The 14,976-nt window shown below is 37.9% G+C and overlaps 2 protein-coding genes across 2 annotated transcripts; one reads left to right on the top strand and one right to left on the bottom strand.

The window, feature by feature from the left end:
• LOC113666694 (protein OSCP1) lies at positions 1 to 9,679 on the top strand. The gene is made up of 13 exons (XM_027182493.2): positions 1 to 493; positions 3,091 to 3,245; positions 3,862 to 3,897; positions 4,001 to 4,132; positions 4,380 to 4,460; positions 4,958 to 5,061; positions 5,176 to 5,304; positions 5,653 to 5,773; positions 6,478 to 6,565; positions 6,663 to 6,705; positions 7,577 to 7,640; positions 8,062 to 8,125; positions 8,558 to 9,679. Exons 1-13 carry the CDS (start codon positions 382 to 384, stop codon positions 8,599 to 8,601), a joined length of 1,173 nt encoding a protein of 390 aa, XP_027038294.2. The 5' UTR covers positions 1 to 381; the 3' UTR covers positions 8,602 to 9,679.
• On the bottom strand, positions 9,258 to 13,035 carry LOC113666705 (cytoglobin-2). Its single transcript, XM_027182502.2, has 3 exons — positions 12,729 to 13,035; positions 10,433 to 10,649; positions 9,258 to 10,094 (listed from the first exon to the last, which is right to left on the bottom strand). The coding sequence occupies exons 1-3, from the start codon at positions 12,899 to 12,901 to the stop codon at positions 9,951 to 9,953; spliced, it is 534 nt and encodes a 177-aa protein (XP_027038303.2). The 5' UTR covers positions 12,902 to 13,035; the 3' UTR covers positions 9,258 to 9,950.
• Between the last annotated feature and the right edge of the window lie 1,941 nt (positions 13,036 to 14,976).

Raw genomic sequence — 14,976 nt, forward strand, 5'->3', positions numbered from 1 at the left:
GTTTATCTTCATTGCAACAATGGCGGCGAACGAGAAAATATTGACGCCCCAACCCGGGCGAGAGAAAAGCCACTCAGGCAGAAGAGAGCTCTTTCCATACGAATAAGCTTTGCTTCTTTTAAAAGTGCTGTAGCATATAAAGTGCCTAGGGTTTTTTCAGTCTATCCAATGTTAAACAAAAATTTTATCGCCCGTCGATTAACCTTGAGTTTTTTTTGTGAGTTATAAATTCTCCTTTCCCTCCATCCCACGGTTTCGTTGTGCATAAGATTAATGAACTCTGATAGTTATCAATAATCTATTGATTTCGCCTGCAAGCAGTTGCTAGCTAGCTGCTCTCATAGTCTCTTAACACTTGTAATTTCTTCAGGCGTTTACGGGATGTCGCTGCGAACTTTACCAATTTTATTCCTCAATCTCGGGGGAGAGATGCTTTATATCTTGGATCAAAGATTACGAGCACAGTCCATTCCCGACGAGAAGGCAAGAAAAGGTAAGCTTCGATCAGTCGAGCGGATGTATTTGCGTTTGATAAGTTATGGCGTCCCCTCGAAAAAGCTCTCCTAACTAATTTAACAAACGAGCACGCAAAATATTTCGTGCCTAAAACTTAGATTTTGCGTCTTGAATCGGAGTGTTGCGGTTACGTCCTTCAAAATAAAGTGTTATTATGGTGGTTTGTAGCTACGGATCTCGCATATTTGTTTGCATTGGGCGAGAACGAAATTACAATTTTTGCTACTTTGGATGAGTTAACCGAAAATGACCTGTCAAATTCAATCTTTCTCGACCAGTTTTGTGTTTATCGTGATAGCTGTTGGTATAGATGTAAGTAGAATATGTTTGTGCCAGTTTTTAAAGTTATTGCGAAGTGTTTTGGGTATGTTTTTTCAGCTGAAACTGAGAGGCCGGTTACACTCAAGCTAATACACCATAAGCTTTATAATGCCGTCCGTTTATTCTGTCAGCTCTCTGTAATCCGATGGTGAATTGCTTTAATTAAAATTGTTCCTATTATAAATCGGTCTCAGTTTTTTCTTTGTAACACGCTAGATACTTTCCGAAAATGAGTGTTAGTTCAATTCTACAAGAAATAGACTATTGCTATGGAATGGGGTCAACGTTTATGTCTGCTATTCGTAAATAGATCATGGTTCAGGTTGTAGAATAAGCTTTTTCGCTTGATTCGATGCAGAGGAGCTTTACCTTTCCAATTTTTGATGTTCAAGCGAGAAAAAAAGCTATCGTTTTATAGGTAAAAAACCGTGGTCAGGCGCTTTCACAGTGTTAGGCTACAGTTTCTTTCTCTGCAGATGTAATCATTTGCAGGCTTTCCTATTATTTGAAATTATGAAAGAGAATTGTTCCCATCAGAAGTGCTCCAGACAAAAGCAATTGTAATAAGTTAGAAATGATTTTATAGGTGTACCACTAGAGGCATACTGATTTTTGTCCTTTTGGTTTACATCCAACAAATATCATGCATTTGTTTATTAAAACAATGGGGTATTTCCAAGTTAAGGTAATCTGTCAGTGGCTCAAAGCAAAAGATAAAGAATTATCTTTATTTGCCATGAGCTATTCATTCAGCTGCCAGGGACAAGAAAAGTCAGGTGCATCTTTTTTTATGCAAAACAACATGCATTTACCATGGATGCTTGTTAAATTGATTCAACATTTAAGAAGTGAACAGCCATTACAGCTCCCCTAATGTTTTGGTTAAGAGCATTTTTATTTCCACTACACAACTAAACCTCTGATCGTGAATAATTAGTTTTGAGACTTGCCTCTGTTGGAAAACAACTTAGTAATTTGAAGGCTAGGAACAGCAGATGTTATGTGAAATATTATACTACATTAGAGACTATTTTGTGATTTGGACTGTATAAAGTATTTGATGCACATAATGTTCTGGTATTAGATACCTTTTGAGATTCCCCAAAGGTAAATTAAGAAGTTCTCAGCTATTGTAACAAAAAGACTAAAATTTTAAGATTAATTTTTAATCATGTCTGTTTTGACATGTATTTGTCTTTTGTGATAACTGTTTCGGACTAATTTATTTCCCAGATTATGTACCCCTAAATTTCCCTATTTTTCAACCTTATAGTGTAATATTTGTTTTCACCGTCATTTTCATGTTATTGCAAATTGAAATATCAGGAATGTTATAAAACTCGGGCAGAACTGTGCAAACTAATGTCATGAAGCTAAAAATTACAGATTAGTTTGAAACAGTAACACAAGAATGGTCAGGAAAAAAGTGGCATTGTAATTCATTGTATATCACATGCAAGGCCAAAACTCAATTTTCAGACTGTTTTGGGTTAAAATTTTTCTCTGTTAGCTTTTGGTGTAAAAGACTCTTGGGAATTGCACAAAGTGTCTTGGGGCTTTAGAACCATGACACATATTGCAAAGAGTGCAGCACAAAATTTTGGTGTTGACATGTGATCTTTCTCTCTGCTGTTGTCATTGCCATACCAATAAAGGAAAGGCTGAGGAAATTTTTAATAGTGATAATATTGTATCACAAGTTTCTCACTCACGATGTTTAGTTATTATTCACATCCCTTGCAGCTGCAAGTAGAACCCTGATGTGTGATCTCTTTTTAGATGCAAGCCAGGAATATGTTGAAATTCTATTGTGTTTACTCTTTGCGAGGCTATTTCACTTTGAATGTTGGGTGTTGATAAAAGTTACTTGATCCTCCAACAAGATGAGGTAAAAAATTGAGCTTAGCTTTTGCAAGGGGATTTGGGTTACCTTGTGGTTCCTGGAAAATTTACAGAAGTGTGAATCATATGAATCTCGTAAAATTTTGGTGCACTTAGGTTTGTTACATAGGTACCCAAGAAGAAATGTATGCAGTATGTCTAGTATGTCTGGTAAGAAGTTGAATTAACAAATGGGTACGACAAAACAACATTTTTTTAGCCCAATTTCACTGCAAGTAATCCACAAGTTTACAAAATGTATACTTGGGCAAATGGTGCAGCTTTGGCCATTGGTAGCAAAGGGTAATGATTACATTGTATCCTCAGTTATGTTGCTCTTCTTTAACTCTAATGCTGTTTCATTGTCATTAGTTATGCACGATATCATTGGGACGATGTTCAACAGGCGGTTTATGGAAGAACTGTTTAAGCCGCAAGATACTTACTCCAAGAAAGCAATGAGGACAGTGTTTGACAGACTAGCACATGCATCAATCATGAGACTGAACTCAGCCAGCATGGATAAGGTAGGTTGTCGATTTGGTGAGGTAAATTAGGCCCAGGTCAAAGTTACACCTTTGACCCCTTAAAATTACCTGACCTACAAGAACAGCAAACTTAAAGACAAAAAGAGGCTATATTCGCCAGTTTTGGTCAACCTTTTATCAAAAATGTTAATACAATTTGGGAATTTTGGTTTAATCACTTTTCTTTATAAGTATACCTGTTTTGTGATTAAGCTCTGACTAGTGGTAGAACCCTGAAGGCCTTGGGAAGATTTTAACTTCCTTACATCAATTCCAACACTCAACAGCAACAATTCAAAAGATTCAGCTGTACAAAAAGACCAAAATGATAGACCTAGTAACTCCTTGCTAGAGTTACCCAGATTTACTAGATTGTGTTGAAAGATTTAATGGTGTAAGACTGACAATTTTGGAGGTAGAGTTCTTCTTATGATCAGCAGTCCATTTGAACTCTTGTAAGTCTGGAAATGTCATGTTTCAGCAGTTAAAACTGTTACAGTATTTAACTGTAACAAGATTCAGCATTGAAGACATGAAATTTGGTTGATACTTCAGATCTAGAACTATCTTACATTTGTAACCATTTTTTTCGATTTTTATTATCCTTCTCCAACAGCTCTATGATTTGATGACAATGGCTTTCAAATATCAGGTAGAATTCTGAGTTTGAGTGCTTGAAACATTTCATTTTTAACTTTATTTTTAACTCTCATGCTTGTCATAATCTTAACTATTCTCTTGTTTGTCCTGGTCAGGTTTCTCTGTGTCTCCGACCCTCTGATGTTCTTTTAGTCACCTATAATCACATGGATGCAATAAGAAGTTTTGCTTCTGATAACCCTGCTATCAGTAATCAAGTAGAAAATGTTTACAAGCTTCTATATGAGGTAATGGTACATGTAATTGTATGCTCCAGCCTGTAAATTGTTGAAAATTAATGATAATCAGCACTCTATTTCTAAGCAAAACTGGTTCATCAATTATTTATTGAAGTTGATAATTATGCCCTGGTGACACCAAGGCATAATTTGTTTTCATTATTGATCTTTGTTTTGTTGTGTGTTAAACACACAGTTATTTTAAATTCTGAATTTAATACAATTACCACCTGTCATCTTTTGTGGTCCTTTCTAGACATATGCCAAATTGAATGCTGGGCAATTTCAAATCATACGCCAGACTCTTCTTTCGTTCTTCCAGGACATGCATATTAGGGTGAGTAAGTTATTTTAACAAATGTATTCATGAATATACAGTGTATTTTGTGATGGGTAACTTTCATCCTGAAAATTCAGTGACTGACTTTTTGACATCCTTGAGTCTAATGATAACTTCCACTAGTTAAAAGTATTTAAAAGGTATAGTAGCTCCTATCAATGACAAGTCTTTTTGACTTGAGTTTAGTAAAGCCTTGATGCGATTGAAAGACTTATTGATATACTAGAATATATGCTGTTCCATGCAACTCAAGAGCCGTCATCTTTTGCAGGCTCAATTTAAATAGATGATCTCATTTAGCAATGCCTGAACTGAACTAATTGGGGTCAGGGAAATGCTTTGAACACTCTCATGCACCTTTTAATTCTACACCATGATCACAGTTTGTTATCAAATGTTCCTGTCAGGGTTAAATCTTTAATTGTGTCATATGCTTTGTGAGCAGTGGTTGTGTTTTACACTTTCCAAGCTCTTTATTCTGGTTTATTTGATAGGTTTCAATTTTCTTAAAAGACAAAGTTCAAAATGCAAATGGAAAATTTGTTTTACCAGCTGATGGAGCCGTCCCCTGGGATACTGAAGTCCCTGGGTCAATCAGGTGATGATAAAAATTTGTTGGTTTTTTTTTTTTTCCATTATATGAGTTAAATTAACAAATCATCTTTTGATTCTCCTTACAAGCCATGATAATTTATTTTATTTTATTTTTAAGGTATTTTAATGCTGAGGGACAAATCTCAAGAACAAGTCATTTTGTGACAGGATGCCGTCATCAGCTTCCAGACAAGCCAGGATCTTTTGAACTGTTAGGAGATCGAGTGATAAAGCTTGGAAGTAACATGTAAGCAGGCAGATTAGATTCTATTATTCAGTTATGATATATTCCTAAATGTTTGAGGCAGTGTAAAAAAGTATGCATCCCATCCCCTTAACCCTTAAATTCCCAGAAGTGATTAACATGTAACTTCTCCCTATGATATTCATACATCATTCAGCAAACAGGTAGTGAGAATACTCAAACTCATCAGGTATAAGATATTACTTTGATCAAACACCAAATTCTTGTAGCCAATTTTCAAGGACATGTGTAGCAGCTAGAGAGGAGAGTTAACAATCACATCTTGGGAGTTAAAGGGTTAAGATTAAGATACCTAATTTGATTTTTTGTCATTATTGTTGTTTATTCCAGGTACACAGCTTCCAAAACAGTAGACACAGTAACCAGTAGTCCTGCACCAGCAGCCAGCATGGCCCCTTCTGCTTCAGCAAAGAAAGTGCCAGGGAGCAATGTATCTGTTGCTTCAACATTGGTGGGTTTGTATATTTGGATTTGTTTACTTTATTGGAATTGTTGGATAGAATAGGTTGCATCTAAAGAAGAGATCTGAGATATTTTGTCCTCATATATCTGATTGTTACTTCTCCCCTACAGCTTTTACACAATTCCTGGTAATAAGTTGGGTGAATTTGGTATTAGATCCAGATAACAACTTCTACCTGATAAGTTTGGGTATTCTCATATGCCCTTCGCTGGATAATGAATGAATTTTGTAAGGATAAGTCTCATGTTAATCACTTCTGGGAGTGAAAGAAGGAAACAAATGACCCTCTGATTCCAGGAATCAACCATTATAAATTAATACAGCTACAGGATAGTAAATGAAATGCAAAGAACTTCCTGTTTAGATGCTTCTTTGCCCTTTTGTCAAAGTACTGAAGTGCTGGAAAGTCAGATTGATGCCACTGTAACCTTCAGATGTACAAGCTACATGTTCAACCAGTGTCAAGAATGTTGACACTCCTTCTAAAAGCATCTTTTAGTAACATTGTTTTAGAAGGGAGGGGTTGGTCACAGGTATGACTCTAACAATGAACTCAGCTTACTTTGCAAAGGGTTGTGGCCTATGGCCCTATCACCATCACAATAAATGGGTTTGTGTGGGGGTGGGGGAGGAGGGTAGATGGAGAACCTTGCTTTCTGTTTTGACATGGATCACTTCTGTAAATTTTCCAGGAACCAAAAGGTAACCTGAATCCCCTTGCAAAAGCTGAGCTCAATCTTTTAGCTCATCTTGTTGGAGGATCAAGTAAAAAGCCAGAGAGTAAGTCGCATGTTTCTAAGAACTCCTTGTGGACGGACATGGAATAGAAATCATGATTGTATGACATACTTACTGGTATTTTCATTTTGTTCTGTAGATCAGTTTAGATTAAATCTCTTCAATACAGATGAAGAAGAAGAGTAAGTCAATCATCTTGCAATTTATAAGAAGTAATTAGGAGATAATTGATCCATAATTTTTAATGGACTTATTTAAGAATTGATAGTCACATATTGTCATTTGGGAAAAGCTTCCTGTACATTGTGAGAATCAGATATATCAAAAGCATCTTGTAAGGAAATAAAACAGTCACATGTGAACTAAGAAATGGCTTAGTTCATCATAGAGTTCTATGCAGCTTTATGGAAAAACATCAGGACTTTTAAGGTCTGAGGTTTGATTCAAGGAAGTTGAGTTCCAAACAGGTGACAAGATTAAGACATCTATTTTGAGTACTCCTTTTTTGTGTGTCAACATACTTCATGTTGTGGAAACCAGACACAACACAACAAAAAGAGCTTCGTCGTCAAATGTTCGCAAATGAGCGATTACTCTGAACATATCCTTTGAAGGAGAATGTAAATTGAAATGAAAAAAAAAAGAGAAAGAAAGAAAGGAAAAAAAAGAAAAAGACAGAAAAGAGTCGGCGCGGCTAAGGCTCGAACCATATACCTTCGGACTCTGGAGGAGTAGGTTTCTCCGTAGCGCCAGGTACGCAGTCTGACCTTTGTCTCAAGTTTGACATTGACTGCTGTTCGTTAACTCCTCTGCATTTTACACCACAATACTTTTTTTACCGCAATACTCTACAACTATACAACAGTACGCACATACAGTCACAGACCGCCTTTAGTTTTCTGTGTCAACATGCTTAATGTTGTGGAAACCAGAAGCTGCAAGGAAGTAATGGCCCATTAGGCTTGTAACTGACTTTGGAAACTTACTTTATTTCCCTCTCAGATATTAAATATTCTTCACGGATAACTGATCATTGCTGTTTAATTTTTATAGGCAAGCAGCCATCCAAACTCACAAAGAAGCTCCTCACAGAGTCATCAAAATTGATGCTACTAAGGCAAGTGTGGCCAAGAAACTGCTCCATTCTATTTTATGAAATAATCATGATAAGATGTGGTGACTGGGTGATGGGTAATGCCAGGCACGCAGTCTTTTTGGTGATCAGTCATCCCCATTATTTTGTCAAAAGTCTGTTTCAAATACTTCCGTATGTTAAGTGATCAATAGCTGAGTTTGCTTATCCAGGATTGGTCTTCATGCACATATGAGATCTCATTCAAACGCCAAAGGTGTTAACCTGTCCCATTGACTCCGTTTTGTCGGCTCTTGGAATCAGTCATATCATTAAAAGCGTATTTCTGTTTCCTAACAGTCGTTATTCATAATCATGCAGTTACGGAACTCAAAATTGTCATATAAAATAAACGAGAAAGGGTACATTTTTTTAATTTGTAGTGTATATTTCCTTACTATTTTAGAAGGCGCAAAGGAAGGAACTGGCTAATCTTATGAATGAATTTTCAATTGAAGGATCTGGAGAGCGTAAGTTTCAATTTTGATTTTGATTTTCAGGGAAAATAGATCAGTAAACAAAAATTAAGGAAGATCTTTGAGTATTTGTAGTTGTGGCCTCCATGAACCCTGGTCCCAAGAGTTTGAAGGGTCCGAATGCTTAAGTAAGCTATGAATTATCCTACTTTGGCAAATTAAAACTCGGAAAACTCCGTTGTCATATAGCTTCCTTATAACAAATTATTTTTTGTAGTTCAGAGAAGTGTCCTTCTCTTTGATTCTTTGATACCTTGCTTATTATTTTATGAAACTTAAGGTATAGTTATTTTTAAAAAAATTAACCTTCATTGCCTTAGTTGAACAATTTACTGGCGTTAACGTTTCATTAAGGAATTTTATGCAAAAAGTTTTGAGGCCTGAAACTATTTGAAGCAACGCTTATCTGTGTTCTTACTTGCTTAGGTGAAAAAGGTGACGAACTGTTAGACTTAATGGACCAAGCGTAGAATAAAGTCCTTCCTAGGGAGACATCTTATTGGAGAAGAAACAAACAAGTGAAAAATTTTTGTAAATACCCTTCCTTGGTTTTTATTTATTTGGCACAATTTCTGAATGATTCAAGTATACAAGCAGAGTATAAAACTGTTAACGTCAACCAAGAAGGGATGAGTTGAGGTCAACTAAATATTTTCAATAGTCGTTACTTGTAATTTTTTTGGTGTCAATGTTTTTCGATGAGTGCCAGCTCGATGGCTCAATGACTGTATTTATTCAGGGGCGTGGCTGACCTATACATACATACCCACGCGGACACAGCGATCAAACGTGTGCGCATGTGGGAACATTGTAGTGGTAAGGTGGCGTGCCTTCAGGTTGTCAGAACCAAGTTGTCTCACACGAGGTACAAACAATTATGCAAGCCAGTCAGTCACGGTGTTTCAAAAGCGTATAACTTTTCTGATAAACCTCAAATCGGAATGGTAAATCAACATGCAACGGGATACCTGTAATCAATTAAACTCTTCTTTACTTTTGCTCCCTCTCAAAGATTTCTATAAATGTTCTTTCTTCCCCCCCCCCCCCCACTATATTCTGCACGATAGCGGCTGTTTCTTACGTTTTCCTCGGAAATTTTTTTTTTTTTGGGGGGGGGGGTTGGCGCGAGGCCAGCCGAAATTTATCTCCTTGTGCATTCTAGAGGTTTGACCGCCTTGTCACTCAAGTGAACGCTCTATTCAATGTGATCGTCTGATTTATATACATGATGGCCGTTACATTAAACTTGTCTCTGAGTTCTCTAGGTCGATAATGATAAAGGTGCTGATCGTGAAGGACGTGATCATACGCAAGCCATGTTTACCCTAGACTTTCCGCTACCCTATAGGTGTTGTTTGTTGTTGAGTCGGAACGGGGTGGGGTGGGAGATTGGTTTTTCGACGTCATCCCGGTTGCGCTTAATTAGTCCAGGTGTGCTTGTATTCAACAAATCAGCTACGCTCCTGTTGTATTGAATTAAAATGCCGTTAAACGCATTATCTCCTAATTGTTGGGAGGATTTCAAATAAAATTGTTAATTTCTCAAAATTTTCTGTGGTCAATCTGCTTATCATCTTAGTCTTTTTAGTCTCGTTCCTTTAAAACAAAGAATTTCTTTCCCCATGCGCTTAATTAAAAATATTACAATAAACCGTGCCATTTTACAGTGATCTTGGTTTTTCAGAAGTTTGTCTCTAAACGAATAGATAAAAATGCGTCGGATAATTGTGTTTGTAGCCCCTGCTACTCGCTCGATGGCCGATAAATAGGAGTCCGTAATTGTTGGCTGCAAATTTGCAGCTTTTTTTACGCATGCGTTTTAGGACGTGGAACTGAGTCCTTTCATCATAACGGCAGTCATAAAGTCGAACAGTAGTACCCAGCTCTCCTCTACCTCTGGTCTCCAATTGGTGGTGAGAGGTTCTTTAATGCTACCAATGAACGCTTTCCTTAAATCTATGAACTTAACAGAAGAGGATGAATAGATTAAACAGAAGCTAGCGTCGTTAAAAAAGTATCAAGAGGGAACAAATTTACTTTTTGTTTGTGTATCTATGAGAATTAGTCATGTTTGACTCTCGAACTAGAGTGTTTCGCAATCAGCCTTCCTTTCTTTAGGTCCTAATACAGCAATATCTCTATTACCAGGATCTCTCTTTTTCCCGCGCCCGTGAGAGGGACCCTAGATGCGAGGTTGATAAAACAACTCCTGTTCAAACTAAGACATCTGATTATCACGTCATGAGCACCTATTCGACTCCAATTTAAAGTTCACATGGAAAGTTTCTATTTGGATCTTACATGAGACTTCGTCGGTTTGGAGCGTAGCCTGATATGCCTCCTTCCTAACTCCAACACGTAACCAGCGAAAGTCTCGGGGTCATCGAGCGAACCGATTGAGTTTTCGATGGCAGCCATCAATCTTCTAGGGTGACCATTGCTTTTATTTATTTCGTCAATTGAGATTTCCTTGAATTCAGTGAAGCGCGATTTTATATCAGGATTCATCTTCAGGAATCTGACAGAAACAAAAATGAAAAAAAGGTCATAGATCTCAATGTGGATTAGGCGCATGTTTGCGTGCCCACATATTCTCATAATTAGGTCTGAAATATAAAAAAACTCGCACCCATACATATGCTTTAGAGTTTTGACGGCGATTTTTGATTGAAACCGACCACGGTTTTAAGCCCAGTTCTACCCGGAGCGTCTTAGTCTTAAGGAAGGTACAGATTTAAGACCAGTATTCACTTTTTAAACCTGAACAGAAATAGCCTAAGTCTAGCCTCGTAACCGTAACCAGGCTTCCACGGTCAATTCAATGTAACAAGTGGAGTACAAAATAAGATTTCATCATTAAAAAAATATCTTAAACGCGACCGAAAAACACTCCATCTCTCTTCCTTTTCACTAACCAATCACTGTTCTATTTAAAGCGTAATTGCTGATGCTGGACAACCCTCGAACTGATTCCAAATAAGGTTTATCCCAAACCGAAGTAATCGCACATTTACTGCCAAACTCTTCACTATTTGAATGGTTTAGTGCATACATACGACTAATTTAATTTACTGATATTAGGTTCAAGAGAGTGGAGAGAGAAAACTTTTACATGCTTTTCATGGGTCAGTTAAGTCTGTTATACAGACGCCCTTGTAAATTATAAAAGATGATGCCATTTTTGTAAATTCCTATAACAGAAATAATTATCAGATATTTGAGAAAAATATTTCGTAGCTGGTATGGCGCCAGGCAACCCGGGCTTCGTTCCGTCGAAGAATCGATCATATACCTTTCAGAATTTGTAAGCAAACTTGGGCAGCATAGCCGTCAATTATTCTTTTGTATAATATAACTCGTCAACGAGCAACTGGCTGAGAAGAAACTTTGTGTCAGGTCGTAACAGCCACGAACTACCAAGTTTTGTTGACAAGTATTTGACAATTTTAAATGTAAGTCATGGAAATGCAGTTGGGTGGATGAGCTCTTAATTCGGGATTCAAGTTTCTAATCGTTTGTATTTGTCGCTATTGCCATTGCTCGCTGAGATAAATGATTTGTTTATTTTATTTTTGGGGATTTTAGTGAGACATTTCTTGGTGATATATTGACATGGATCTAAACATGTTAATAAATATTTATTTTACTACCTGATCTGACAAAAGTAAATTGCAGCGTAAACAATCTTACGTGCGTGAAATATCATTACGATTATAAACAGTCGAGTAATGGAATAATCAGATTTTTTAAAAGTCGCAGAATACTCTCAGTTTCTCCCTAATAAATATGGATAATGAGAAACTTTACAATTTATACTACGACGCACTGTCATCTATGTCTTCAAATTTACGTTTTTGGTACGTTATGCAGGAACATGACGAATGGCAAATTTATTAATTAACGAGGAAAATCAAAGATATTGAAAAAGGAAAAAAAAACTTCAGAAACAAACGAATGAACAATCCTAAGTAGGCATGACAGCATTTTGGCATTCTCTGTATGCGAAATTGTGAAGGGCTTCACACGAAAACAGAAAAAAACACAACGACGACGATGAAGACAAACAATTAGCGATAAGTTGATGTTATTACGTTGGTTACTGCCACTGATTTTGACAATTTGACTTGAAATTTAAATTCCTTGCAATGGAAGGCGAGGAAACCCCTTCCTTGCCACGGAAGGTCAGTATGTTTTGTGTTAGAGCTGTCTTGATCCGGTGTCTCCTTGAGTTTCGGGATATAATAGTGGCAGATATAGCTCCCCAATTATGTATATATGTTGTTAATGATCACTATGGAGAACTTAGGCCGATGCATGAAAATACAGATTTCCTTAAAAACACCAAACTCGGCGAATTTCTAGGCCCTTTTGTCATGATCTTGAAGACACTGAACATAAAATAAAGCTGTGAAAATAGATTATTTGTAATCATATATCGACTTACTCTCGACTGATGTCCGGCAAAACGTAACTATGATTAGACTGTAGTACTGTTTCTTTGCGAAATGAAATATCTATTGGGTAAAAATATCGCAAAACGGGCGGCGTTCCAAGAGAGATCACCTAAAAATAGCGGCGGCATAAATCAAATCCATACCGTATGTAGACATTCACTCCAATTTCTTTCTTGGTCGGCTCGATTATTTCCCATGTTTCTCGTAGGATTTTTATTTGTTCATCTGTTAAAGGAATCACAGTGTTCTCAATGGATTTGAACTGCGGATGAAGAATCAGTGTATTTCCAATTCTGCGTGAGTTTGTGCAACCCATTTTGAGCCTTATATACGATGACAAAGCTACGTGCTCAATTCACGGTATTGCTCTTAGGAGATAGTCGAAAATGAGAGTCATTTGGGCGAATTTGAATTATTGTAATAGACAGCACTCTTCCATTATGACAAGGCAGAGACTTCAACTGGATGTTGCTTTAAAATGACAGAAAGCTTTATTTGCATAATTATTTTCTATTCACCTCTAGCATAAGTTTGACAGAAAATGACAGACATACATGTAAAGCGGCACTTAAATGGGAGTAGTAAGGTTTTTTTGGATTAGACAAACAACAAATTAAGAAGATTTTTAATTTTGCGTCGGTACTTTTAATTTTCCAATTCACACAAGGAGGGTAGACATCGATCAAGTTTCGATCACAGTAGTTAATTTTTTTCCTCAAATTTGTTGCTTAGTTCACCGCCTACAATTCGTGACCAAAATGAAATAATTTTGCTCATGATGATGGGCGACACTAGTTTCTTAGTTTATTGCGCTTTCATTGAGAATGTGGACAACACGCGCAGCCTAGAAAACATAATTGAAAAGCCGAATCAACGTAGATGGAGGAACTTTGACATGCAAGTAATGGTCTCGTCAAATCATAATATTTTTGTCGGCGTGCTTCAATTTTATTGCTTAGTGCGGAATCGCTATAATGTTAAACAATAACGTTGCCGGCGGCTGGAGTGTTCTTTTGTTACTTTTAAGTGGAAAATACTTAAAAAAAACCAGAGAAGATTTTCCGATCTGTCTGGTCTGGTATTACAAGTTTCTTCGGTTCTCACGCAATTCATTAAGCCTTCTCTCTATCTCTTCGAAACGGCACTTGAACAGGAACAGGAAATAGGAATAGGGAACGAAGAGCAGGGAGTGAAGAACAAGGAACGAGGGACGGGGAACGGGAAACGAGGAACGGAGAACAGGGAACGGGCGACGGGCAACGGGCAACGGGCAACGGGCAACGGGCAACGGGCAACGGGCAACGGGCAACGGGCAACGGGCAACGGAAAACGGTGAACAGAGGACGGAGAACGGAGAACGGAGAACGGAGAACGAAGAACGGAGAACGGAGAACAGAGAACGGAGAACGGAGAACGGAGAACGGAGAGCGGAGAGCGGAGAGCGGAGAGCGGAGAGCGAAGAGCAAAGAGCGGAGAGCGGAGAGCGAAGAGCAAAGAGCGAAGAACGGGGAGTGGAGAATGGAGAACGAAGACCATAGAACAGAAAACGAAAACGAAGAACGGGGAACGGGAGTCTGGGATTGAAAGTACAGCAGTTATTCGCATAAAAATTTGAAATTGAGTTCACTACACGGAAAATGTCTGAGCGCAAGTTTTTAACAAGCTTTCTACAAACTCAGTCATTGGAGTAATCAGTACAGACAATAAATGTCTTAATTGAAGGGTTTTCCCCTTTCCCCGTTCCTCATGATTTTAGTAATTTCCAAACTTACGTGCAGGACTGAAACGCCTTCATTGAGCCGCCATTTTATGGAAAATTTCAGGTTTGATCTTCTGCGCGACAGCAGTCATAGCATAGTTCAAATTACGCGCTTAACTCAATTGATGGGCTCGCAAGAATTGTTACCTTGAAATTTGCAACCTTTTTACCGTTTTTTCTTGAAGGGGAGTCATTGCTTTCGGAACTTAACGGTTGAAGCGGCATAAGCAGGATCCCCCAGCTCGTGTGGAGGGGGGGAGAGAGGATGGTGGAAGAGGAGGGGAGGGGGAGAGGAGATGGGGGACGGGAAGGGGGCTTCATTGGCGTATTATCTATTTGGGAGAATGCCAGGTTGTTTGAGCACAACAACTTATTACTATTTCAGGTGAAGAAATAGGGGATCACTAGCGCACCCTTAGTCTCCCCTCGTTAGCCACGCCCTTGGTTGAATTGGTTTTAATCGGACCCAGAATATGAGTGGATTCCCTTAGAAGCTTCATTATCCCTTCGGTAATTTTTTAAATAAATTCGTGACCCTTTTGCAACTCCCCCCGTCTTCTTTTCCTTCCCTTCATTCTATTTTTTTACTCTTTGGGCCCCTTTCTCGTGCTGTGATTTAACAACGCAAGATC

This window comes from Pocillopora damicornis, chromosome 8 (assembly GCF_964200805.1).
Source record: "Pocillopora damicornis chromosome 8, jaPocDami1.2, whole genome shotgun sequence".
Classification (NCBI taxonomy): Eukaryota; Metazoa; Cnidaria; class Anthozoa; order Scleractinia; family Pocilloporidae; genus Pocillopora; species Pocillopora damicornis.